Here is a 27332-nt window from a genome sequence, read left to right on the forward strand (position 1 = left end):
CCCTGGCTGGGAAGATCTGGCTTGGGGAGACCAGCTGTTTTGGTGAAGTGAGGGCTGAGGGAGGAACAGGAAGGAAGGGGGCACAAAGAGCTAAGGCCCAGCCCACCTTGGAGAGGAGGCTCAGGGATCAAGGGCACCCATCAGAGCTGGAAGCCATAAATACCAAGGCTGAGGTTAATCACCCACCATAAAATCGGCCACAGCCCACGGAGAGGCAGGACTGGCAGGGGTGTGGGGGGTTCTCCTGAAAAGGGAGCTACCCCAAGGCCAGCCCTGCCCACCCCTGTCCCTACCTGCTGGAGTAGAAAGAAGTAACAACCCAATCTGGCTGAAATACAGCTGTGCCCCAACAAATTATACCCGTCTGGGTCTCGGTTTCCTCCTTTGATACGAGGGGTTGGTCTAAACAGCCTCTGATGTTTCTGACTCCCGTGCCAATATCAACAAAAGTTTGATGATTCTCTATATTACTCAAGGATTCCAAGGAATTCGGCTTCCTGGAAGCAATAAGGGTTTTCTCCAAAAGTTGAGACTGACGATGATAAGCCGGTATTTTCTGAGTACGTGCTGGGTTCTCCCTGGGTCCATATAAACACAAAGCTCAGCCCTGCATTCAGGACACGCAGGAGCCAGGTGCTCTGCCAGAACAAACCACCACCCCTTCCCATGCCCACCCCCTGCGTGCGCACAGCCACACATCGCCTCCGTGCCCTCTCAGCTTGTCAGTTCACCTACACGCACATACACATCACCCTCCCGTGAACGTGCTACCCTCACCTCGCCCACCCATCACAGCCACGTGCGTGCCACTCTTCAATGCACGTCGCATATGCACCCATACACACACAGCCATATCATCCAAACGCAAACACACAGACACACTTGATTGCTTGGGACTCTTGATCGCAAGTGACCGAGACTCAACTCAAACGGGCTTAAGCACAAGATGATTTATTTGCTCCCACAATTGGGAAGTGCAGGGGTGAACTTGGCTTTCAGCGTAGATGGATGGGAGGCTTGGCGATCACAGCAGGGCCATCCTTCTCTTCTTCTCTTGACTGTTTTCCTCTGTGTTAGCTTCCTTCTTGGCAGCAAGGACGATGACCATGGAGTGCCTCTTTCCCAGTGCTTCCAGCTAAATTCCAAGGCTGACTCTCATTGGGCTGACTTAGGGCCCTTGCTCACCCCAGAACCAATCACTGTGGGCAAGGGACTAGAATACTGTAATCTTGACCAGACCGGATCATGTGCCCGGGCCGTGGAGAGGGATGGCCAGCCCCACCCAAACTATATAAAAGAGGGGCAGAAAGGTGATGGGGCAAAAGATGAGGAAGAGATGTTGGACAGGTGAAAACAACAGCTGTTCATTACCTCCACTAACCCGAATGTACACAAAGGAAATGGAGAGGGTTGCAGGGGTATAAAGATATCTGTATACACGCTGAGCCCTTGTATAAATAAAAATACTGCCTGGCCAAAGTCTACCTTGTGTGCCTTAGCAACAAAATTTTGCTTTCACATAAATGAGTGATTAAGACATACGCTATAGGACTTCAGAGGAAGCGAAGAGCTATTTAAAATGGTTTTAGGCTTGATTGAATTGAGCTTAGAAAAGAATGGAAAGATCTGGAAATGCGATGAGTCGTTGGTCGGGAACAGGATTCCCGTAGAACAGAGCAGAAAAGGTGGGTGGTGAGGAGTTGGGTGGGATCGAGGGTTTCAAAGCCAGACAGAGTTTATCCTGTAGGTCACAAGGGCCAAGGAAGGTGTGGGGACAGAAGGGTGACATGGCTAAAGAAGTCCTGTAGGCAGACTAAGCGGGCTGAGATATGTAGGTTAGGGGGTAGGGGCACAAACTGGAGGCAGGAGACTAGGAAGGGGGCTATTGCAGGACGCAAGGGACGAGGCCTGCGGTGTGGCAGGAGCAGTGGGGTGGGAAGTCAGGGTGGAGGCCACATACTGTGAGAAGAAATAACCAACAGGATGTAGTTGTTGATTGCATGGCTGAGTCCAAGATGAAGGGAAGTAAGAAGGTGACAAAGGTGTGCTTCCAGGAGCTCCCGCTGAGCCCTAGCATCTGCTCCAGCCGGACTGGTGCACATACTTACTATGAGCCGCTGGACCTACCTTGCCATCACGTTCATCCCACGAGTGTGAGACCACAGCTTCTGGCGGACAGGGTAGGGTCCTCTGGCGTCTGTCTGGTTCCCATCTCTGTGCCAGTCTGCACCTGGCAGGGTGCCTGCCCAGAGTAGATGCTGCAGAGGGAATGAGCAGCCCCTCCCCGGGACACACAGTTGACGCTTGCCTTCTTACCATTGTTCATCACATTTGTGTGCAAGTGTGCACGCCTTCGCTCCAGCAACAGCTTGAGGAGGCCGCCATGAAGCCCTCCGTGGTCCTCAGCAGCAGATGACAGTGTGGAAGAGCCCATTTTCTCCCCACAGATCACACCACGCCTGGAGAACAGTGTTTGGCTCTTGTCTGACTCTTAGGAGGGAACTGAACAAGTAAGAGGTGATGCAAGGAGGTGTCTAGGTTAAGGAGGGGAATGGGAACCATGTTCCACAGAGACATAGCTGCAGGAGCTGGGAGTGCAAGGCCTGGAGAAGAGACACCGCCTGCCAGGAGGAAGAAGGGACATTCATCTGTGTGGTCCAAGGAATGCAACTGGAACCCGCAGGAAGGAGCCCCCAGAGATTCTGCTCACCCGTAAGCAAGGGCTTCCCAAAACTTCAAGCTCCGGGCAAGTGAAATCTGTAGCATCATCTAGGAAGTCTCGGCTTCCGGTGAGTAAGGAAGGGTTCAAGGCAAAGGTCAAGGGGACTCGAGCATCAGATGGATTGTCAGAGCCTCAGAAACACGTCCTGTGGCCCTACTGTGTGCAATGCACACTTCACCTCATTTAAACTCATAAAGACCCTGCCAGGCAGGAATGGGAAAGTGCCCAAGTGCACACAGCTGTGAAGGGAAGAACTGGAATGGGAACCCCGTCTGCTGGTGGGACTGAGCGTATTTACGCACGTTCTGCTCCGCAGCCACGTGTGACCAAAAGCTGAAGGATAGTGAAGGCAAGCAAAAGAATTCTGGAGTGACTTCCTAACATTGTGAAGTTGGGCAAATTACTTAATTTCTCTGAGGTTCCTTTCCCTCTGCCAAAAATGCAGATAATAACTACCCAAGAGGCCCGATATGAACACTAGATCAGGGAACAGTGCCCGGCAGTCGGAGGCCTTCCATCAATGTTAGCTTGACTGTCACCACCCCTCCCTGCCTGTCCTCTGCCTTTCCTAAAGCCTTCCTCTGTGCAGCTTGCCCTACCCTTTCATCGACGTCAAGACCAGCCCCCGTGGGACTCGTGTTCTTGTTCGCACGGCTTTGACACATTTGTCGTGGGAGAATTTAAGCCCTGGTGTTCCCCTTGCATGAGGGAGCAGTGTCTCATGCATCTTTGCGTCCTCTGCAGGGCCTGCCCAGCCCATGATTGGTGCTTAGGCTGGAGAGAGAGCTGGCTCAGGGGGGTTGAGGGTAACTAGAGGGAGGTGGAATAGTGATAAAGGGAAAAATGCAAAAATCTGCCACCATGCAAAACAGAAGCTTGCATATCCAATTCCTGGGGAGCTAGCCATGCAAACCGAGCCCTGCCTGTTGACGCCCCTCCCCTTCCCCAACTCTCAACCCAGGCCTGCTGTGACCATGATGGCGGTGGCGGTGGTGGTGGTGGAAAAGATGGTGATGATGATGGCAGCTCTCATTTGTTGGTTCCCACTAAGCATCAAAGTGTCAGATCTCTTACGTGTGTTATTCGTCACCCTAAAATAGCCCATGAGGAAGGTAATATTACCCCCTTTTTACAGATAAGGAACTAAAAGTCCTTCAAGACTTGACCTCAGTCTGGGGTCAGTCCAAAGCCTGCGCGAGCTCTTCCTCCAGCGATGCTCTTTCACAGAGTCAGTGTGCAGTTATCCCCATCAAGGGGAGCGGTCATGTGGATGCCCCAGAAGAGAAGATCCAAAAACATTTTTCTAATTTTGTTTAGCAATCTGAAAAATATATATTATACTCATTCAGTTAACATTTGTTAAACATCTAAATTACCTGTCCTATCTTAGGGATTCTGACAGACTTAGGAGACCTCTCCAGCAAAAGGAAAGTTCCATGATGACAGGGACCTTCACTGTCTTGTTAACCACCATGTCCACAGCATTAGAAAGTACCTGGCAGGCATTCTACCAACGCACGATGAATGAATTCACAAATGATTGACTCAGCCTGCGCCATCGTGTGTGTGTACGTGTGTGTATGTGTGTGTCTATGAGAGAGAAAATGGGAGGGAGAAGGGAGAGCAGCTTAGATCAAGGACAGCCCTGCTCCCCACCACCCGATAACCAAACCACCTCCCGGATTCCCTCCTCTCTAGGGGCTGAGATAACCCCAAAGGGGGACACAGTGACCCATTTGTGGGTCTTACGGGAAGTCTACTGACCTGGAAGGTGAAAATGGGCTGGGCCTGGGCCAGCCAAGGCCAGTTTAGCCCCAGGGAAGCGTTAGGTAAGCTTCCATGGCAACACAGTTCAGTGTGTGTTTTCTGTGCTCCCAACAGAATTCCAGGCTGAGCGCGTCTATTCCCCAAGGCCTCGCTGCCTCCTTCCTTGTCTCCCCAGGTCTCCCGGGTAATCATCTCGGGGAAACTAAGAGAAGCTCAAACAGCAGAAGCAGCCTCAGAACATGGGAGGCAGAGGAGAGAAAGTTCCACCCAGGGAGAGGGCCATTCCCCTCCCAGACCAGTGCTTCTGGCTCAGAAGTGTCCACCTACAGAAGTCAAACTCCTTGGGCCTCCTCCCAGAACCCCGGACCCCATGGCTCCCACATCCAGCCACACTAACCCTCCACCCCCAGCCGCCCCACCTCATTCATGGTCTGACCGTGTTCCACTTGGCAGCCAGCTCCTACATAAACTCTCTCTCTGCTATGCAGTTCACCAGACCAGGGGCCCTCCTGCTCTCTCTGTCCCTCCAGCCTGGCTCCACTTCAAACACCTCCTTCAGGAAGCCCTCCCAGACTTTCCTTCCCAGGCTTCTCCCCCAAGCCCTCCAGCATGGAGTCTGATTGAGCATCCCCAGCTCTGACTTGGTCTCCCAGAGTTGGGCATGGGTCCAGGTACCCGCAATGGCCTAGGAGTTCCCTTAAGGCGGTAACGACAACTTTTAATCCTTACAGAAACTATGAAGCAAGCAGCATCTCCATCTTAGAGCTGAAGCAACAGCCTCCAGGTTAAGCATAGCTGGCACTCAAGCAGTAGAAAATGGGAGAGACAGAACCAGACCCTGTCTGCCTCCGAAGGCGAGCCTCGCTGCCCCACACCTCCCGCTCTCCCCATCCCTCCAAGATAGTACCCTGTGCCAGGCACTCCCTGCACCATAGACTTTTTACAACCCTATTTAATCCTCACCACTAAACCTACCAGGAAAGTACAAATGGCCGCAGATTAGGATACGGAAGCTCAGGAACTTTGAATACATTTCCTAAGGTCACAGAGCACACAAGTGCCTGGATCAGAATTCAACCCAACTCTTCCAATGCCAAACGAAAGGTAGTTTTCCTGGTCCTCTGGGTCTAGCCAAAGACAGGCTGAGGGGTGCCAGAATGCAGATTCTCCAGGCCAGCAAGAAAGCTTTGATACTGACCCGCCAGCACCTCTGATAAAGGAAGATGCCTTCCAGGAGCCTGCAGAGGCTGCCCTGCTGACTGCAGACACTCAGGAATTCCGGGCCAACTGAGCACTGGCTGGCTCGGGAGCTGAACTCCCGGCTCCGGCCTTGGCACTCACCCTGTGAGCTGACACACCCTCGGGTCTTTCACTTCTGCAAATTCCGACCACCGCCTCCAAAGTAATCTGCAAGTTGCGATAAAATGAAATGAAATGAAAATTAATTTTCATTTTGAGAATTGATTAAACAATTCTTAGAACAATGTGGAGTAGCAGGAAAACATAACTGGGAATCAAATAACCCCGGTTCTAGTCTCAACTCAGTCTCTCAATTGCCGTGCGACACTGGACAAGTCACTTCCCCTCTGAGCTACAGTGGTCTCATCTGTCTAATAAAGGAGCAGAACCATTTATTTATAAAATTCCTTGAAATTATGGTTTATTATTAATTACCGTTAAATCCATTTGGTATTTAGAACTTTGAAAAGTGATGGAAACGTAGTGGAGAAAGCAGTAAACTTGAAATCATACTTGATTTGGGCTCTCAGCCTTTACCCCCTCATATACAAAATAAACTATGGATGATAATGTTCGTAAGAGATTCTCTTTGCCCCCTGTGAAGTTCCTCTATAGGATTCCGACTGTGATGGGAAAAAATTGCAAACTCCTCCCCAAGGATTCACCTTCCTCCTGTCTTTCGTCTCCTTCCGCTCAGCTACAGGGCCCCTGTGATGACACACACCCTCAGCTGTACTCTGGGGTCCCCCTTAGCTCCCTCCCACTGCAGTAACAGCGGTGAACATAACAGCATTGAAAGGGAACAAAAGGATAGACTGAAGGAAGGACTGGATAATCCAAGGTGTAGTAGGAGTAGAAATGAATGACTAGGGAAGGAAGGATGCTCCTTTGAAAAAGGAGCTGTGCTGATCTCTTCTCACTCAGCCCTAGATCAGATCAGGCCCACCCAGGAGCCAAGAAAGAGCCGAGAATGGGAGGGGCAGGCCTCAATGGGGCAAGCACAGAACAAGGCCAGGACACGAGGAGAGGAAGGCCAGGATAGGAGGAGATAACCTCCGGGGGAGGAGGTGCTGAGCAGGTTTCTGCCAAGGGTGTTCTCAGACAGCCTGCAATTCCTGGAAAAGACTGAGTAAGGCAGGGTCTTGACCCGAGGAATGCAGCTGGGGGTGTATTTGCACAACTGACCACCTCACAGAGAAGGAGCCTATCTGGGCCATAAACCTTATCTCCCGCCTCGGGAGAGCTAGGATAGCTATTTCTACATTCCCAGGCACTCAGGCTGAGTCATAGCTGGGGGTTGGGGGCATGGTGGGCCTGGGCAGCAAACCTGAGTCACTCCAGGGTGTGTGGTCCATCGAAAATGAGACGGGAACAAAGGGGAAGAAGAGATGATCAGGACGACTGGCCCCAACAAGGGCTAAGGGTCTCACATTCCTACCAGCCAGCCAGCCCCAGGCCAGCAAGTTCCCTCCAGGAAAGTTAGGTCCCGGGCTGCACAACACTGTCATCCCAGTTAGCCATGTGGTACTGTGCTCTAGGGTTCACGCACAGGTCTTTCTGGGGCCTAATGGCTTCTTGCTCTTTCTGCCACAATTAACTGCTTGTCTAGATTTGAAAACCACAGTTAGCTCACCCTCTCTCTTAGAGGCCAGGAGCAGGACCCAGAAAGCCCAGGAACCTGGGTCACAGTTCCAGTCCTGTCTTCCTCCCCTCTCCCACCTTATTGCCCTGAGCTGGGCCCCGGTTCTTGTGGAGCGAGGAGGAGAAAGGAGGCAGTGTTCCCTTGTCTTCGGTGTCCCTGAGAAGTTCTCCACTTCCCTGTGCCGTTCCCTCCTCCTCCTTGCAGGCGGGTGAGACTGCCCTGACGACAACGCGCTGGTGTGAACAGCCCCTCGGCAGAGTGGAGGGGGAGGTGACATCACCATCACTTGCCCTGAAGCTCCTGGACACGTACACACTCTCCCTCTGCCCCTCTGTCCCTGTCTCCCTCCACCTCCCCTACTTGCTTTGCTCCAGGCTTTGCTCCAGAACGTCCTCTGCTGGTGCCCAGCCAGACTGATTGACAAACACCATTTTGATCCTGTCACTCCCCCAGCTCGGAGCTTCCCGTTGCCTTCAGAATAAAGGTCAAACCCCTCATCTGGCAAGTGAGCTGAGCCTTCCCCACCTGGCACTAGCTCTCTCCCGCCCCAGCCCCAGGGATGTGCCCTTCCCTCCCTTGGCACCTCCCAGTCACCTGCACCTGCTGAAACCCAACTCTCCCGAAGGCCCTGGCTCCAGCACACCCCATTCATTCTGCAAACATTTACTGAATGAAAATCTTGCACCAGGCACCTACCCACACAGCCTGCCCCAGTCAGCATGGCCAGAAGTGGCCGCTCCCACAGAGACCCCGAGAACGGCCATTGTCACACCCCTGGGCTGGGTTACACTGGCCTGAGCACCCCTCCCTGATTGTAAACCTGAGCCATGGGCGTCTAACATGCTTTGAACATCGGCTAATGAGGCAGTCTTCCACATCCATCTCATCCGATCCTCACAATGATTTTGAGGATTCACGATCACCATCTTCACTTACAGACGAGGATCCCAAAGCTCAGAGGAGTAACTTGTCCAGCAAGTGGTAGTCGGGGCTCAAACAAGGGCCCCCGAATTCTCAGTCCAGGGCCCTCACACCAGCACCCAGGCCCCTCCCTCAAAAGCGGGGCCATGCCCTACAGGTGTTTCTCTTTCCCTCGGCTCCCAGCGCAGGAACTTGTTTGATTCAAGGAACGAATGAATGAATGAATGAATGATTCTATGATTCAATTCTATCCAGATGAGTCCCCTTCTCCACTTTGATCCATATCTCCTCTCCCTCACTTTTATTTTTCCCATCTTCTCTCCCTCACCCTTGGCCCCAAGGATACAGAAGGTAAGAGAAGACAAAAGCTGCGATTCTTCTCATTAATACCAAAGATTGGACCTGGGCCTCAGGAGGGTCACCACAGACCAGAAATAGTCCGAAGGAGGTAATCCAGGACAGAAAGGCTCCTCCCTACATCCCACCATCCAGTGTGACAGACCAAGTGAGTCCCAGCCCTTTCTCCATCCCTCCCCAGTTCCAGGAGGACATAGGTGGGAGAGGAGGGAGCAGCAGGGCCAGCAGGAGAACAGTGAGGGAGGGGAATGGGGCCTAACTTCAGTGACACACCAGCCTTGTGCCTCCAGGGGTCGGAGGAGAGCACCTGAACACTTGAAATTCCAGCGCCTCTCTGAGGACACGCTTAGGTGTCAGGAAGCTGAACAGGAGAGGGACAAGTTCTGTTTATCCCAAACTATGGGGCAGCCATGGCAACGGAGGCCAGGGCCATCAGGACAGGGAGCAAAGGTCCTCGCTGGCGTCCTGCCAGCTGGGCCGGCTGCCTAGACCATGCCAGCCAGGCCCTCTCTGGCTGAGCACCCTCTTGTGGCAGAGCCTGTCTTGAGAGCCGGGGAGGGGGAGTCCTAATGGAAAAACCACCCATTTTACAGATACATGCGTTCACGTCCCCTCCCTACCCACTCTGTGAACTTTCTATCCAGAGGCCAGAGACAGACAGAGAATGAACCAGGGGGAGCTCTTGGCCTGTGTGCCAAGGGGTGAAGAAGAAATGGGGAACTGAGCCAACTGCTAGAAAGGGGCGGAGTGCAGGTGTCAGTTAAGGAAAGCTTCCTGGAGGAGGACAAGAATACAAGAATACAAGAAGGAGGGTGTTCCAGGCTAAGGAAAAGACAGGGACAGCTTCAGAGCAGAAGACGGTGTCTCCCCACCTGACAGTCACCAGAATTATAGACTCTCAGCGCCCAAAGGAGCCCCCACAGCTGCCACCACCATCCTTACAATGCCTCCCTCACCTGTTATCTATACCCATGCCCATCCTTAGCTTGGAGAAGGAGGTGGCACTCCCTGTGCTCAGAGCCAGGCCTTCCCCCTGCGCGCTGCACTCCACCCCCTCAGAACCTTGCTCCAGCAAATGGCTTCTCTTTCTGGTCCTGCTTCCCCCACCCCCATCCTAGGAGAGATTTTTCCCCTCCATCCGTATCCATGTGCAAGTCGCTTCCTCCTTAAAAAAAAAGAAAAGAAGGAGGGAAAAAGGGAAAGGTGGGGGGAGGGAGATCATCCTTGACCCTTGACCCCTCTCTCTCCTCTTCCCAACAGAAGAGGCCGTATTCGTTCTCAATTCTCACCTCATCCTACCTGTCCCTATCCACGGAGATGATTAAAACCCCTCGTCATCAACTAGTAGCCAAATCTGGTAGACTCTTTTCAAGCTTTCTCTTGTCTGACTGCCCTGCAATATTGGACTCGACAACACTGACCACTCCCTCTTTCTTAATAGACTATTTCCTTGGCCTCCTGACATCTCCTTCTGAATTTCTTACTATCTCTCTGGCCACTCCTTTCCAGTCTTCATTCCTGTATCCTCTTTATCTACCCACCGCTTGTATATGGAATCCTTAATCTTTTTGGGGCGCCATGCACCCCTTTCAGACTCTAAGGCACAATCACAGATTGCCGGCATCTGCCTAGAGCTCAAAGGCCTCAAGTACTCGGGAAACCCATCCGCGGAGGTCAGATTAAGAGCCTTGAATGTTAGGACCCCCAGGATTGTGCCTCAACCTCTTCTGACCAATCCCATCCACTCCCAGGGATGATGGCTCCTGGACCAACATCTGCAGATGCTCAGGAGAGCTTCAGACCCGTGTTTCCAATCGCTACCTAGGTATCTCACCCAAGTCTCAACATCAGTAGGTGACACACCGAAGTCACTATCTACCACCACCCTCCTGGCCTCACTTCCTCTCGGAATCCCTGTCTGACAGACAGCATCACTGCCTCCAAAGCAAGAAACCTGGGAGTCACCTGACATCCCGGGGATGGTACTATGACCTGCCTCACATGGCTGTTATGAGACTAAAAACATGATACGTGGAAAGCATGTAGAATCGTGCCCGGCATCATAGGTGCTCAATAACTTAGTTATTGTTGTTGCTATTCTTACTTCTCCTTTCCTCTTATGCTCAATTAGACACCAAGAGCTGCCAACTCTAACTTCTAAATTGCCCTTGAATCTATTCTCTTCCCTGCATTTCCGCTGATTCTCTCTTAGTTTGGGCATTCATTATCACTTCCCTAGTTGATGGCAGGAATCTCCGATCTTGTCCCTTCATATCTTTCCAACACATCCAGCTAGAATGGTCTTGCCAAAACGCAATTCTGATCACGACACTTCCCTGCTTCCAGCATCAGTCTCCCCAGATTCTGAAACAGTAGCCCTCAGCCTTTGGTGCCGCCCTAGGGAACTTATTACAAACAGAGGCCCAGGTTCCAACCCCAAAGAGTATTATTCTGCAGATGGGGGGTGCTACTTGGACATGTGCATTCTTAACACGTTCCCCAGTGTATCTGGTACAAAATAAAGTTGAGAACCAGGGAAGTGCAAACTCTTCACGGCCTACAAGGCCCTTCTTGGCCTGGCCCTCACCAACCTTTCCCACTTCATCTTCTGCTCTTCCTGTTCTCTGCCACCCATTGGCTCCCCATATATCCAACAAATATTTACTGAACACCTAAGAAGTGCAGGTACTAAGAACACAAGGGTGACCAAAATAGACATGGCTCCTGGAGCTTATAATCTAGTTGAGAGAAAGATAGTAACCTAACAATCATACTAATAAAGATGTAAATATAAACTGCTATGCATTATGTAATGAAAGAAACATGATCCTAGGAAAGTATATTACGAAGAAACTTGACCTAAATTTGAAGGAGTTAGGAAAACTTCCCCGAGAAAGCAATACTTGAACAAGATATGAAGGATGAGTAAGTCAATAGAAAAGCCTGCACTAAGGGGAAGAGAATGATCTGGATATAGGAAATTGAATGTGCAAAGGCCCTGAGTAAGTAAGAGTATGACATGCTCCACAAACAGAAAGAAGGCCAGTGTAGCCATATTAAGAGGGAGAAAAATTCCAGGAAGTGACTGGAGAGGGAGAGAGAGCCAGACCATGCAGGGCTTGTCAACCACCTTAAGGTTTTGGATCTGAGAATAATAGGCTCTAATAAGATCTAATTAGATTTAGAGGCGTGACTTCATTTGTGTGTGGTTCTTTTAATCCTGTCTGCTTTCAGTGTGGAGAGCAGATTAGGCTGGAGTGGATTCAAGGATATCAGTTAGTAAACCAATAGAGTAGGCCAAGCAAGAGATAATATATTGATAACTTGGACTAGGGTGATGACTGTAGAGCTAGAGGGGGGCTGAAGGGTTCAGGGGTCATTTAGGAGGTAAAACGACAGGATCTGATTATGGGTTGATATGGTGGTGGAGGGTGGGAGGTGTCAAGGATGACAACTCAGCTTCTACCCTACACACCTCTTTGCATGGTGATGCCATCCCCTGCGAAGGGGAAAATTAGAAGAAGGTCATGTGACTATCAGATAAAATGGACTTCAGAACAAGCAATATAGCTGAGATAAAGAGGAACATTACTTAATGATAAAGGGGCCCGTTCATCAGGAAGATAAAACAATCCTAAGTGAGTATGCTCCCAACAACAGAATTTTTAAAACCATAAAACAGAAAGTGATAGAAAGAGACAAATCCAAAATTATACTTGGAGCCTTCAACATTCTTCTCTCAGTAATTCATAAGACAAATAGATGGAAGTCAGCAAAGATACAGAACACCATCAACAAATGTGATCTAATTGACACATGTAAAATTTCACCCAACAGCCGGATACACATTCTTTTCAAGTGTGCCTGGAACATTCATCAAGATAGACCACATTCTGGGTCAAAAAACAAATCTCAACAAATTTAAAAGCAGTGAAATCACATAATTTATGTTCTCTGACCATAAGAGGATTAAACTAGAAATGAATAACAAAATGATATCCAGAAAATCTCAAATATTTGGGAATTAAACCACATATTTCTAAATAACCCATGGCTAAAAGAAGAAATCACAAGAGAATTTAGAAAATATTTTAAATTAGTTAAATATTTTGGGACACAGATAAAGCAGTACTTAGAGGGAAATTTATAGCATTAAATACTTATATTAAAAAAAAAGAAAGAAAGAAAGCTTTGAAATAAAAATTTAAGCTTCCAAGTTAAGAAATTGGAAAAAGAAAAGTAAATTAAACCAAAGCAAGAAGCAAGCAGGAGGCAGGAAATAATAAACATAAGAGCAGAAACCAATGATGTTAAAAACAGTAAACAGTAGGGAAAATCAATGAAAACAAAAGGTGATTCTTTGCAATGATCAAAAATATTGATAAACTTCGAGCTAGAGGAAAGAGAGAGAGAATGAGAAGACACAAACTACCAATATCAGTAATGAAAGACAGGATATCATTACAGATCTTATAGATGTTTAAAAGATAATCAGGAAATATTATGAAAAACTTGCCGCCTACAAATTTGACAACTTCAATGAAATGGAAAAATTCCTTAAAAAACACAAACTACTGAAGGTCATGCAAAAAGAATTAGGTAACCTAATAGTTTTATTTCTATTAAAGAAATTGAATTCTTAGTTAAAAACCTTCCCACAAAGAAAATTCTAGACCCAGATTGTTTCATTGGTGAATTCTACCAAAGACTTATGGAAGAAATAGTATCAATTCTACACAAATTCTTCCAGAAAATAAAAGAGGAGGAACCAGTTGTTAAGTCATTTTATAAGGGCAGCATTACCCCAATACCAATGCGAGACAAAAACAACATAAGAAAAGAAAAGTATAGACCAACATCCTCCATGAACATTGATGCAAAATCCTTACTAAAATATTAACAAATCAAATCTGGCAATAAATGAGAAGAACAATACATCATAATCAAATGGGGTTTCTCCCAGGAATGTAAGGTTGGTTCAATATTTGAAATCAATCAACATAATTAATCTTTTTTCCTAAAGATTGGCACCTGAGCTAACAAATGTTGCCAATCTTCTTTTTTTTCCTGCTTGTTTTTTTCTCCCCAAATCCCCCCCAGTATATAGTTGTATATTTTAGTTGTAGGTCCTTCTAGTTGTGGCATGTGGGATGCCACCTCAACATGGCCTAATGAGCGGTGCCATGTCTGCACCCAGGATCTGAACCCTGGGCTGCTGAAGCGGAGTAAGTGAACTTAACCACTCAGCCATGGGGCTGGCCCCTACATAATTAATTTTTTAATATACTAAAATAATAACAAAAATAGCTGGCCCTGTGGCAGAGTGGTTAAGTTCACATGCTCCACTTCAGCGGCCCAGGGTTTCACTGGTTTGGATCCTGGGCATGGATATGGCACCGCTCATTAGGCCATGCTGAGGCAGTGTCCCATGTGCAACAACTAGAAGGACCCACAACTAAAATATACAACTATGTACTGAGGGGATTTAGGGAGAAAAAGCAGAAGAAAAAAAAGATTGGCAACAGTTGTTAGCTCAGGTGCTAATCTCTATAAAACATAAAAATAAATAAAAAATAAAAATTATATGTCCATCTCAACTGATGCAGAAAAAATATTTGACAAATGTCAACATCCATTCATGATCAAGGACTCTCAGCAAACTATGAACAGAAGGGAATTTCCTCAACTTGATGAAGAGTATCTACAAAAAACCTACAGCTAATATCATTTTTTTTAAAGATTAAATTTTTTCCTTTTTCTCCCCAAAGCCCCCTGGTACATAGTTGTATATTCTTCGTTGTGGGTCCTTCTAGTTGTGGCATGTGGGACGCCGCCTCAGCGTGGTTTGATGAGCAGTGCCATGTCTGCGCCCAGGATTCGAACCAACGAAACACTGGGCCACCTACAGTGGAGCACGCAAACTTAACCACTCGGCCACGGGGCCAGCCCGACAGCTAATATCATTTTTAATAGTGAAAGATTGAATGCTTTCTCCACAAGATCAGAAACAAAGCAAAGATATTTTCTCTCACCACTTCTATTCAACATTGTACTGGAGGTGTTAGTGCAATAAGTCAAGAAAAAGAAACAAAAGGTATACAGATTGGTAAAGAAGAAATAAAGATATCCTTATTCATAAATGAAATTATATGCTATGTATAAAATCCCAAAGAATCTACAAAAAAGCCACTAGAACTAATAAATGAGCAACATACAAAAATCAACTATATTTCTATGTACTAGCAATGAACAATTAGAAATTGAAATTGAAAACACAATATCATTTACAATCAGATTTAAAACATAACCTACCTTCCAATCAAACAAAATAAGTGCAAGATTTGTGTGATAAAAACCACAAATCACTAATGAGAGAAAGTAAATAAGATCTGTATGAATGGAGAGATATACCAGGTTCACGGATTGGAAGACTCGATATTTTTAAGACGTTAATTTACTCTCTGGATTAATTCATAAATTTAATGCAGTCCCAATCAAAATCCCAGTAAGCTTTTACTTAAAGATTGACAAAACAATTCTAAAAATTTATGCAAAAAATCAACGGGCCTAGAATAGCCCAACCAACTTTGAGAAAGAAGAGGAAAGTTGGAGAACTCACACTACCTGGCTTCAAGACTTGCCATAAAGCTACAATAACCAAGACAGTGAGGTTTCAGCATAAGAGTAGATACATACATCAATGGAACATGGTAGAAGCCAGAGACAGACTCACCCAGTGGTACCAAGGTAAATCATTGGAGAAAGGATAGTCTTTTCAGCAAATAGTGCTGGAACAATTGGACATCTTCATGTAAAGGAAAAAATTAACCTCAACCCATAGTTCACATCATAGACAAGAATCAACTCAAAACGTACAACCTAAAACTACACAACTTCTAAAAGAAAACATAAGAAAAAGTCTTAGTGCTCTTGTGTTACGCAAAGATTTCTTACCTAGAACACGAAAAACACAAACCATAAAAGAAAAATTTGATAATACAATTTTATCAAAATTTAAAACTTCATTCTTTCTGATGACACTGTTAAGAAAATACAAAGATAAGCCACGGATTGGGAGAAAATATTTGCCAAACCTATTAACTCAAATGAATCATAGGCCAAAATGTAAAATCTAAACCATAAAACTCCTAGGAGAAAACAGAAAAAACTTTGTGACTTCCAGTCAAGTAAAAATTCCTCAAACACAGCAGCAAAGCATGATCTATAAAATAAAAATTTGATAAATTGAACTTCTTCAAAATGAATAACTTCTTTTCAAAAGACACCATTAAGAGAATAGAAAGACAACCACAGACTGGGAGAAAATAGTTGTAAATCACATATATAATGAAGAACTGAAATCTAGATATATAAAAAAAACTCTTAAAATTTAACAATAAAAAAACAGACAACCCAATATTTTTAAGTGGGCAAAAGATTTGAGCAGACATTTCATCAAAGAAGAGATCCACATGGCAACAAAAGCTCACGAAAAGATGCTCAAGGTTATTGGTCATTGGGAAACTACAAATTAAAACCACAATAAAATACCACTCTGCACCCACTAGAAAAGCTATAATTTAAAAAAAAAAAAGACAGACAATACAAAGTGCTGGTGAGGATGCAGAGTACCGGGAACTCTCGTCCATTACCGGTGGGAATGCAAAATAGTATAGCTACTTTAGAAAACAGTTTGGCAATCTTTTACAAAGTTAAACATACACTTATCATACAACTCAGCATGTCATGCCTGGGTATTTTATCCAAGTGAGATGAAAATATATATCTACACAAAGACCTGTACACAAATGTTTATAACAATTTTATTCATCATTACTGAAAACTGGAAACCACTCAGATACCCATGTACTGGAGAACGGATAAACAAACTGTGGTACCTCCTTACAATGGAATATGATACAGCAATAAAAGGAACAAACTACTGATAACGTGCAATAAAATGGATGAAACATAAGAGCATTACGCTAACTGAAAGAAGCCAGAGACAAAAGACTACACATCGTAGGATTCAATTTATATGCCGTCCTAAAAAGGAAAACTATTGAGACAGCTCGGTGGTTGCCAGAGCTGGAAGGGCTAGGGAGATGGACTATGAAGGACTATGATAGGACTTCTTGAAGGGATCAAAATGTTTTATATCTTGATTTACGGTGGCAGTTCTACAACTGCATCCATGTGTCAAAGCCCACGAACTGTATACCTAAAAAGGGTGAATGTTACTGTGTGCAGATTGCACCTCACCTCAATAAATGTGAATTTTTTAAATGCAGGGAAAAAAGCAGAGGCAGGAAGATCATGGGTTCCGCCTTAGATCTGATAAGTTTAAGAGATCTTTGAAACCTCTAATTGGGGATAAGATCCAGGGCCCAGCAGGAGATACAGATCTGAAACTAGGAGCAAAGGACTCTGTCGGACGCTATAACGGATCCCAATGTCAACCATTCTGTCTGGAAAGTCTTCTCCTTGACCCCCTTGTCTCCCTAGCAAGTTCTTATTCATTTTTTGAAGCCCTGCCCGAGCATTCCCTCCTCCATGAGGTTCTCTATGAGCTCAATCCTTTAACACCTAGAATGTGAGCCCAAGAAAGCATCAAGCTCATCTGGCTTTCCTTTGCTGCATCCCAAGAGCCTAGAGCGTGTCTGACACCTAGCAGGTGCCTTACAAGTAGTTTGTGATCGGATGACTGATTCCCTCCGCTGACAGTATTTCAGAACTCCTCATAGTTTGTTTGCCTAATTTTGTTTGCCTGATTATCTGTCTCCTCTAATAATCATCTCCTTGATTACTTTTGTTTATTTTTAATGTTTGTGTTCCCAGCTCGCTGTGAGACTGAACCAAACTGAGAGACGTGAACCTCCCTGTGGATGATTCTTCCAGAAGGAGGCAGGGGAGCTCCCTTGAAAAGCACCTGCTATGCTCCAGGTCCTATCATGCACATTTCATTCCTGCAGCAACAGATAAGGAAAGTGAAGCTCAGAGAAACTCACCAACGTGGGCACTCAACTTGACCAAGGTCACTCAGCCCGCTAACAGCAGAGCTAGGATCCATCTGACTCCAAAATCTGTGCTCTTTTCCCATCCTCTCTTTCCCTTGAGATCCTGAACTCTGTGATTTCCAGCACTTTCAGCCACCCTTGAATAACCTCACCTGCCCTGACCCCAAACTCTGAGAATGCCCTCTCTGACTTGCCACTTCTCACACTCCCTCGTCTTCCACACAGCTGCTGCCGTCCAGCGTGTCAGCTCGCAGTCCCTGGCCTTCTTTTCCACTGAGGTCTTCTGGTTGCCTTTGCTTCCCACTCAGCCCACGCCAAGAGGCCATCATGGCATTGCAGCAATGTTTCAAGCCTAGACTCCCATGCCCCTGAGTTACATGGAAGACCATGTACGTCACCACCTGTGCCACAATCTCCTCCTGCCTCTGTCCCACTCTTTCCTTCGTAGAGAGGCAGGAGCACGTAGGCGTTACACATGTCACACCCCAGCTTTTCCACTTGCTAGTACTATCACCTTCCAGGTTTCAGTTTAAGTGTCGCCTCCCCCAGGATCTTAGGCTAGGTTGCCGGTTGCTGCTGTTGTTCCCTGGAATTGCCCTGGCATAGCGCCAACCACACTTCATTGTTATTGCTCGTTAATTGTTGACCAGTCTTGCTAAATTTTACCACTCTAAGGAATCCTTCCAGCAAACTTACTACCTACAACAGGATGCCATCCCATGTTCTCCTTTCCTTCCCTGACAAGCTTCTTGAAAGAAAGTCTATGCTCTGCCTCCACTTTGTCACTAACCACTCACTCCTCAGCCTCCCACCGCCGGGCTTCAGTGTCCATCACTATACCGGAAGTGCTCTTCTCGTCCTCAGCCTCCTTGCCCTCTCTGTGCATCTGCCTGGTGGACTGCCCCTCCTTCAGACTGCTTCTCCTTGGCTTTCATGACACCTCTCTCTCCTGGTCTCTTCCCTGCAGCTGGCAGGATTCTGGGCCTCCCCTCCTTTCTCCTTTCTTTTCCCTCTCTCTTCCTCCTCTTCTTGCTTTAGGTCCCTCCGTGCAGACTCTGCCCACTTCTTTGGTCTGATCCTTTTCCTCGGGCCATGTCGCCCACACCAGGGCCTCCCCCAAATCCTCTAGGTGGACAGCTCCAGACGGGGCCATCACACCTGGCTGTGCTTGTCAGTCAGTGCACCAGGGCGCCAGGCCAAGGAGACGCAGAGGAGGCTGGCTCTTTCCAGTTTGTGCAAAGGCCCTAAGGGCTGGCCGTGGCCCTGCATGCTGCATCCCCTACCCCGTGCCTCTCCCAAGCTGTAGTCTTGCTTTTCCAGCTGCTCACAGGACAGCTCCCCCAGACACTGCTGGCAGATCTGCCAAAGCCGAAGGAGAGAGACTGACAGAGACACGGCCAGTGGCAGGATGATTTTGAGAAAGGCTCTCAGCCACTCTGCTTTTCCATCTCACTTCTTTTTCCATAGACTCAGTCTTAGCTGCCTCTGCCCTGTGCCCAGTTTGAAAGGAAAGAAATAGTGAGGGCAGGGAGCAGAAGGCTAGAAGGTAGTGATAGCAAAACAGGGGGACTGGGAAGAAAGAAGCAGATGGGGGAAACTGGAAAGAAAGGAAGTCAATCAGCTTCTCCGCCGCCGAAGCTCCCCAGACAGATCTCATCCACCCTCATGCAAACTCTCAGGGTAGCTGTAGCCGCTCTCCTTATTCTACAGCCAAGGAGACCAAGGTCGCCCAGTCAGCAGTGGGACCTTGAACCCAGGTCTTTTGACAGCAAGTGCCTCATCCCTATGCGCCACCCCCCCCCCCCCCCCCCCCACATCTCAGCAGATTGGAAAGAGGTGACAGGCTGGGGAGATGGCACTGAGGTATGGGGTTGTACCTGAAGAGAGACCAGGAGCACTGGGGGCAGAGGGGCAGAGGTCATAAGAACGGAAGAGGCCTCTCCTGGTGGGTGAGAACTGGCTGCACCAGAGGGGGCTGCAGGCAGGCCCAGGGAACTGGGGGGGGGGGGCGGGGGGGGGCTAGTAGAAGGGTCAAATTCCCAGGAGTCCTCTCTGAGCCTCAGCATTGGAGATTCCTGGGCAGCCACGTGCTCCTCGTGCTGATCTCTCCTTCCTTGATCCCTTTGGGAACAAACCCAACGGAAGCAATGATATCAAAGTGCCAGAGTATTCTTTGGCCTTCCCAGCCCTGGGGAAAGCGCCTGGCCTGAGCCCTCAGAAGCCCTCCTCCACTGCACACTGGACAGGCAGCACCAGGGCCTCCAAACGGGGCAGGGGCACCTCCAGAGAGAGTCCCAAAGTCTTGAGAGATTCCAACTGGGTCCTGCACCCAAGCCGGCTGCAGCCCCCATCCTCCCACCTGCCTCTGCAGCCCACCTAACCATATTTGTTGGCCCCAGCCTCTCCCAGCACCCCTTTTTCGTTAATCGTTTAAATCTTAGTCATTCACAGAGGTCCTCTACGTGCCACTGCAGGGCTTGGCAGGAGGGAGTCCCACCTTGCCCCAGGCTCCTTTCCCTCCATCCTGCACCATCCCTCCCTCCCTCTGTTCTCTTCCTCGTCCCTCACTCAGTGGCCTTGGGGTCCTCCTGCAGGAGGCCCACTGGCACATGCTGGGCCGTCCACTGAGGGGAGCCTCCCAGGCCATCCTCTCAGCTACCTTGCTGCCTCCAACCCCCCACTTCCTCACCTCAGGGACCTCTCACATTCTCCAACACACACTCACACTTCTGGGAAGTCCTTTCTGGAGTCACTCCCAATCCTTCTAAGATGATAAGAATCAGCCCCTCCCTGTGAGGGCGATAAACCCCCATCCTCACACCTCAGGTGCTATTCTGAACACCTCCCTCCTCAGAATTGAGAAAGAAATTTCCAGACTAAGTGATAAAGCGAAGCCTGAAAGACTGCAGGCCCTCACAATCCTCCCCAATCCTCTCATCTCCCGCCATCTAGCTTCCCCAGGGCCCTGGCTCCAGCCCTCGGCACGAGAATGTGGGGAGGGGGAGGCAGAGCTGACCCACCCTTATCAGGGTCATCTCGGAGTTTACTCAGAAGTTAAACCTGCCTCTCAGGTTCCCAGCTCCCCCTCAGCAGGACACCGGAATGCGGGGCAGGATGGGGGCGGGGATGCTTCAGGACCCCTCTGCTGGGTCTCTTTGTTCCGGGCGCCTCTGCCAGGGCCCCCCTGCTCCGCCTTCTCCCAGGCCGAGCCTCACAGTCATCCACTCCCCTTTCCGCCTCGCCTCCCACCCTGACCCGGAGCCCCAGTGCTGAGAATCTGGAAATGCAAACTCCTCTGCTAGAATCTGGGGGCCAAACTCCTCCCTCATGCCCCTCTCCCCAGCTCTCCCAGAGGCCCCCAGGGTGAAAATGCCCAGAACCACAGAAAAATCTGGCAGTGGTGGAAAAGGTAGGCTGGTGCTGGAAGCCTGAGGTTGGTATTTGCCCTGATGCTGTAAGAGGTCAGGAATGTGGCCACTGACATCAGCTATCGGAGATAAGACCCAGCGGGCAGCTCTCCCCCTTCCGCCCCCAGACTAAGCCTGGACTGAGCCTCTACAGGCCCCAAAAGTTCCTGAGCAGTTGGAGTGGGGCAGGGACCAGAGAAGGATCTGGGAAACAGCTTAGACAAGAATCTTGGGATCTGGGCCTGATCCCTCCCTCGTGGAATTCAAAGTCCCCTGGGGGTCTTAAGTGACTTAGAGGGAGACCTTCCATCCTTGAGCCCTCTTTACAATTAAATTGACCCCCACCTCTGCCCTCCTGGATGGATGGGAGACTCACTCTGCGGCAAGTATTAGTGTTTGTTCAATGAATGAGTGAGTGATACCACTCGTATCCACTGCCACCAAAGGAAATAGACTGGACAGGCTTTATTACTCTTCTTGACAAGGGAAGAAACTGAAGTTCAGAGTTAAGTGACTTCCCCAAGGTCACACAGCTAGCAGAGGACCCAAATTGGTCGGCTTCAAGCTTAGCAAAAGCAGCAAAGGCAATACATCGTGTGTTTAATCGATACACCTTCTTGCGCAATTCTGCACATGACAGTTCTGGAACCCAGTGGGGGAATGTGAAGCAGAAAGCAAGAGAAGCCCCTTTGACTGGCGGCACCTCTAATCTCCCAGGAACCTGCCATGCAAAAACGAGTGGGCACTCATTTGTGTGCTATTTTGCATCCCATTTGCCGTTTGGCCTTCAGCAGGCCCTGACTGTCCCCTGGCCAGCTCCCATTGAGTACTGTGGGGCTTTCCCCACCAGAAGGCAGCAGGCCTGGGACAATTCAGGGGTAAGCCCCACATCTGAGCTGCACCCCCCAACCCCACCGGCCAGCCCCCGAGCTGGTCTACTGGCCAGGCTACTCCAGGGCCCCTTCCCCTCCAGACCTGCCCTCCTGCTTGCCCCCGCCTCTTCGGTTCAGCTGGCAGCTCGATAAGGATCGATAGGTCCACTCCAGAGCAAAGAGCACAGACAAGCGTGTAATGCCAGGCCCTGCTGGAAAAACAAGCTACTGATGGTGGCAGACTTGAAGGCCCAGCACCTCCAGGTTCCCCCAACTCCTTCAGCAGGGGGTGGTCATCCAGCCTCAGAAATGCAGGGAGCAGTGGGAACTTCCCTACCTCCATCTTTCTCACCTCTCTCCTGACCTGAGCTTCCTGGAGGAGGCAGCCCCTTGGGGACAGGCTTGGGATCCAGAAAGCCTTAGGAGGAGAGGCAGGAGAAGGAGGGGGCCTGGAGAAAAGTCCTAGTAAGGAGGGGGAGGGGCTGGCCACCAGGGCTGAGTCCCAGCTGGAACGTTTCTAGTGGGCGTCTGTCCTCTTAAGCCATGTGGGACATATTACAATCTTCACGAGGAAGTTCCCTCTCATTCTCTGCTGTCCTCTCAGCAGCTAGAACAGAGCCTGATGCACGGGAGGTGCCTAGCAAACACTTGGGGAAGTGCAAGTGCTCAGGGAGTATCTGTTTACACAGGGGTGTAGGTAAGGCTGACACACGGTGTGCAGAAGTGAGGACGTGTCCCCTGTTCGAATTACAAAGTCTTCCACCAAGGTCAGCCCTCCATCCGCCTGAGTCGAGGGGAAGAGAAGGGGGCATGGGGATGTGTTCCTGCATGTTCCACAACACACGTCTATGCAATAGGTGTGAGTGTGTGCTAGTGAACTGTGCAGGTAGGGACCAAGTGTGGTGGGGGTCGAGTGTGTAAACCAGTAGATGTGAGGCTCAGATTGAGTTTCTCTTCCTCTTCTCCAGCCCCCAATTTTCTTCCCCAGGATTCCCCAGACTCCAGGATCCCGCTCCCCCAAGGTCCCCTCTGCAGGTGGGAACCTGGGCTGCAGGCTGAGGACAGCTACGGGGACTCACACCCGACTCCACTCGCTCATCCCCCCAAAAGCCCCAAATTCTCAACCTGCCAGCAGCTCCTCTACCTGGGGGAGAGGGGTAGAATAACGTCACTTCCTACCCTGAAACCACCTGCTGCCCTTGCCTGTCCTAGTTACTCACCCCTGGGGAGGGGGCCAAGGGTGGCCTCGATAGGGCAGCGCTGAGGGGGCGGGGGCAGGCTGGCAAGGGCCCGGAACCGAGGGCTGGACACCGTCCCCCTCCCCCCCCCCCACCGGCCACGCCCGGTAGCCCACCTGTCGCCAGGCTTCCTCTCCGACTCCGGGGGCGGGGCCTCCTGGCCGGTCCCCACCCCCTCCCCCAGCGATATAACTCGAGTCGCCAACCTGGCCCCCTCCGCGGCCAGAACCTGAGTCCCGGCCTCTCGCTTTCCCGCGCGAACAACATGAGCTTCAGCACCCGCTCCACCTTCTCCACCAACTACCGGTCCCTCGGCTCCGTGCAGTCGCCCAGCCACCGGGGCCCGCCGGTCAGCAGCGCGGCCAGCGTCTATGCAGGCGCCGGGGGCTCGGGCTCCCGCATCTCCGTGTCCCGCTCCTCCAGCTTCCGGGGCAGCTGGGGGACCGGGGGTCTGGCCGCGGGGATGGCCGGGGGTCTGGTGGGCGTAGGAGGCATCCAGAGTGAGAAGGAGGCCATGCAAGACCTGAATGACCGCCTGGCCTCCTACCTGGAGAGGGTAAGGAGTCTGGAGACCGAGAATCGGAGACTGGAGAGCAAGATCCGGGAACACCTGGAGAAGAAGGGGCCCCAGATCCGAGACTGGGGGCCTTACCTCAAGATCATTGAGGAGCTGAGGGCTCAGGTAAGGGGCACCGAGGGAGTAGCCCCAGCTCCCTGCCGTGTTGGACCCGCCGCTTTTCCACTCCCTTCCCTCTTCCTCCCCTCCCCCAAGGATAGGAATTTTAAGAAGGGGGGGCGTTGGCTCCTTCCCCCTTTCTATTTCCACCCACCCCCTACTCCCGGGGAAGGGGATTAGGAATGCCCTGGGTCTCCATACACACCCCTGGCCACAGGGACCCCAAGGGTGGTGACGGGCATGGGAAGGCCCTTTCCCAGGAGACAGTGGGAAAGAGAAAGAGGAGCTCTGCAGGCAGCAGGTAGCGTGGAGGCAGAAAAGGCCCATAAAGAGGACCCAGACACTCTGGCATCTGGCCCAGTGGGGACAGTTGGAGGGTTAAACGGATGTAGCTAAGGCTGAGTCATCTGGGAGGCCTACCTGTGGGAGGGGCCAATCCAGGGGGTGGGGGTGTGAGGAGGTGCACTAGGGAAAAATACCAGGAGAGGACCAGGTGGTTGTTAGGAGTTGCAGAGGCCCAAAGGAGAGGCAGTGGGAGGCTGGTGGGAGCACTGAGATTTGGGACTCCAGGAAAGGAGGGACAGTGTGAGGGGCAGAGGTGGAAAGAGATAGGGGTATAAGGAGAGCCTCTGGATACTCCTGGGACCAGGAAGTTTCCACTGAGACACATAACGTAAGGCCTTCTACACGCTCAGCCCACTCCATCCTTGACTTCCCATTCATGGAGCAACCTCTCTCTACAATCCCCCCAGATCTTTGCAAATTCTGTGGACAATGCCCGCATCGTTCTGCAGATTGACAACGCCCGTCTTGCTGCTGATGACTTCAGAGTCAAGTAAGGTTGGGGGGCTAAGGGGCTGGGGGTGGAGCTAAGAATAAGAGTGGTCTGTTCCCTAGGGTGGGTCGGTTAGGGGCTCACTGGTTAGGGGCTCACCGTGAGATCTTGTTCATCTAGGGGCAGAGCTGGGCGGATGAGAGTTAGGCTCCATCGCTTTATTCATTCATGTAACCCAGTTTAAGATTACTGTCCCCCAAGTGCCAAGAACAGCGTCCAGAGGATTAGCACCTGATTCGTGACTTGGCTTGCTGGTTTGCAGTGGGCACCGGGCTGCTATTCTGGGGTGGCATGGGTTGAGAAGGTTCTGGATCGGAGATGGGGCCCCTCTGATCACCTCCACTCCCACAGGTATGAGACGGAGCTGGCCATGCGCCAGTCTGTGGAGAGTGACATCCATGGGCTCCGAAAGGTCATTGATGACACCAATGTCACTCGGCTGCAGCTGGAGACAGAGATCGAGGCTCTCAAGGAGGAGCTGCTCTTCATGAAGAAGAACCACGAGGAGGCAAGCAGGGGACACTGGCCAGGCCAGGAACCAGGGGCCAAGACAAGTCTGGGTGGGAAGTTGATGGGGCAGGCCACCAGCAAGTACCCTTGCAGGGAAGTTTAGAACTACCAGCCTAGGCTCTTCTTACTCTGACTGTTCCCGTACTCAGTGGGTCACCTGAATTACAGCATGATGAAGTCAAGAGGACATGGGTGAGAGAATGAGATGGGGACAGGGGTAGCAGCAGCCAGTCCTGGGAGCAAGGTGATGGAGGAGTGGGGGCAAGTGGAGCTGGCAGGGCTTCGTGGAAGAAGGTCTAAGGAGCAGGTTTGTGGAAGGAGGATAGATGGAGGGATAGGGTGAAGTGAGGAGAGACAAACCACCTGTGAGTGACAGGCACGGGCAGTGAGTGGGTGGCATTGTACCCATCTGGAGTAGAACGCCCAGGACTGGCATTGCCCGGAGTGCAAAGCCAAGAGTTTTCTCTGTTCTCTTCTCCCACTGATCTTGAGGGCCTCCTGGAAGAGGTAGTCGCAGGTAAAGAGCCCCACTGAGCTCTGAGCCTGAGCCCCCCCTCACTTTGTCCCTCTCTCCTTTAGGAAGTGAAGAGTCTTCAGAACCAGATTACCAACTCTGGGTTGACTGTGGAGTTGGATGCCCCCAAATCTCAGGACCTCAGCAAGATCATGGCGGACATCCGAGCCCAGTATGAAGAGCTGGCTCGGAAGAACCGAGAGGAGCTGGACAAGTACTGGTCCCAGCAGGTGCACAAGGGGAAGGGATGGATGCCAAGCTAGGTGCAGAGGCCCGAGGGTGTGGGAGGGAGGCAGACAGAAGGAGGGACCTAAGGACCGTGCCCACCCTGCAGATTGAGGAGAGCACCATAGTGGTCACCACGCGGACCAAGGAGATAGGCACTGCTGAGGCCACACTCAAGGAGCTGAGGCACACGGTGCAGTCCTTGGAGATCGACCTGAACTCGATGAGAAATCTGAAGGCCAGCTTGGAGAACAACCTGAGGGAGGTGGAGGCCCGCTTCGCCATGCAGATGCAGCAGCTCAATGAGATCCTGCGGCACCTGGAGTCCGAGCTGGCCCAGACCCGGGCAGAGGGCCAACGCCAGACCCAAGAGTACGAAGCCCTGCTGAACATCAAGGTCAAGCTGGAGGCTGAGATCGCCACCTATCGCCGCCTGCTGGAAGCCGGGGAGGACTTCAGGTAAGTGGGACCCTCCTCTCACCCACACACCCACACTCCTGAGCCTTTGTAAGCCCCCCATGTGCCTGTTCTTTGGTATCCGCTGAGCATTAGACCAGGGCTCTGTGCTTGCCTCTGTGTCTCCAAGGGAGTAACAGGTACAGAGGCTCCCTTCTGGAGAAGAGGACAGATAAGTATTGCCTCTAGCCATACACAGAGCAGGAATGGAGTTTGGCCTTGCCTCCCCCTTTATGGAGGAATAAAGGGGAACTTCAAGGTCAAGGCGGGGGGATAAGGAAGCTTTTTTCCTCCACTTTCCTCATCTCCTTTCTATTGTGTGGGGCTGCTTATAACCGGGGCCTGGTCTTCTGTCACAGTCTCGGCGACGCCCTGGACAGCAGCAGCTCCTCACAAACCATCCAGAAGATCACCTCCCGCAGGATTGTGGATGGCAGAGCGGTGTCCGAGATCAACGACACCAAAGTTCTGAGGCATTGAGGCCACAGAAGCAGGGTACCCTTTGGGGAGCAGTAGGCCAATAAAAAGTTCAGTGGTCACTGGACCACACTTTATGTCTTTCTTGGCTGTTTTCATCCTATGCAAATGCCCTGACCCAATAGGCCTGTCTCTGATCAGGCAGAAATCACCTCTGACCCAAAGGATTTCATATGGGGGGGTGGGGGGGAGGAGTGGGCGGAGGAAGGGTCTGGGTTCTTGGAAACACCTTCTCAGAGAAGGAGGGAACTGTAGGTGGAGTGGGCCAGGGCGGTGGGGAAAACTCCACTGGAGTTGGGGAATCTTAGCCTTGAAGAAACCTGGTGATCAAAGGCCCCTGGCTGACAGGTGCTCCTTAGCAGAAATCTGAGCCTGAGAAGGAAGTGGGGCCAAGGACAGAGGGCAAAGGAAAGAGGAAGAGGCAGGACCAGAGCACACAGCTGGCCTTCCCCATCCC

General features: G+C 50.4%; 1 protein-coding gene and 1 long non-coding RNA gene across 4 annotated transcripts; one reads left to right on the top strand and one right to left on the bottom strand.

Annotated features, from left to right (window-relative positions):
- Positions 1 to 935: 935 nt before the first annotated feature.
- On the bottom strand, positions 936 to 22176 carry LOC106783330 (uncharacterized). Of its 3 annotated transcripts, none has more exons than XR_011439760.1 (6): positions 22048 to 22176; positions 5831 to 5896; positions 4487 to 4701; positions 2711 to 4043; positions 2128 to 2621; positions 936 to 1135 (listed from the first exon to the last, which is right to left on the bottom strand). It is a non-coding gene; the product is annotated as an uncharacterized lncRNA (long non-coding RNA). The 3 variants fall into 3 exon arrangements; XR_011439759.1 differs by lacking the exon at positions 22048 to 22176 and adding an exon at positions 7448 to 7588; XR_011439761.1 differs by lacking the exon at positions 22048 to 22176 and adding an exon at positions 7362 to 7500.
- KRT18 (keratin 18) lies at positions 22149 to 26952 on the top strand. Its single transcript, XM_005614771.4, has 6 exons — positions 22149 to 23864; positions 24611 to 24693; positions 25045 to 25201; positions 25783 to 25947; positions 26052 to 26401; positions 26758 to 26952. The coding sequence occupies exons 1-6, from the start codon at positions 23448 to 23450 to the stop codon at positions 26876 to 26878; spliced, it is 1293 nt and encodes a 430-aa protein (XP_005614828.3). The 5' UTR covers positions 22149 to 23447; the 3' UTR covers positions 26879 to 26952.
- The last annotated feature ends 380 nt before the right edge of the window (positions 26953 to 27332 follow it).

Source organism: Equus caballus, chromosome 6, assembly GCF_041296265.1.
Source record: "Equus caballus isolate H_3958 breed thoroughbred chromosome 6, TB-T2T, whole genome shotgun sequence".
NCBI lineage: Eukaryota > Metazoa > Chordata > Mammalia > Perissodactyla > Equidae > Equus > Equus caballus.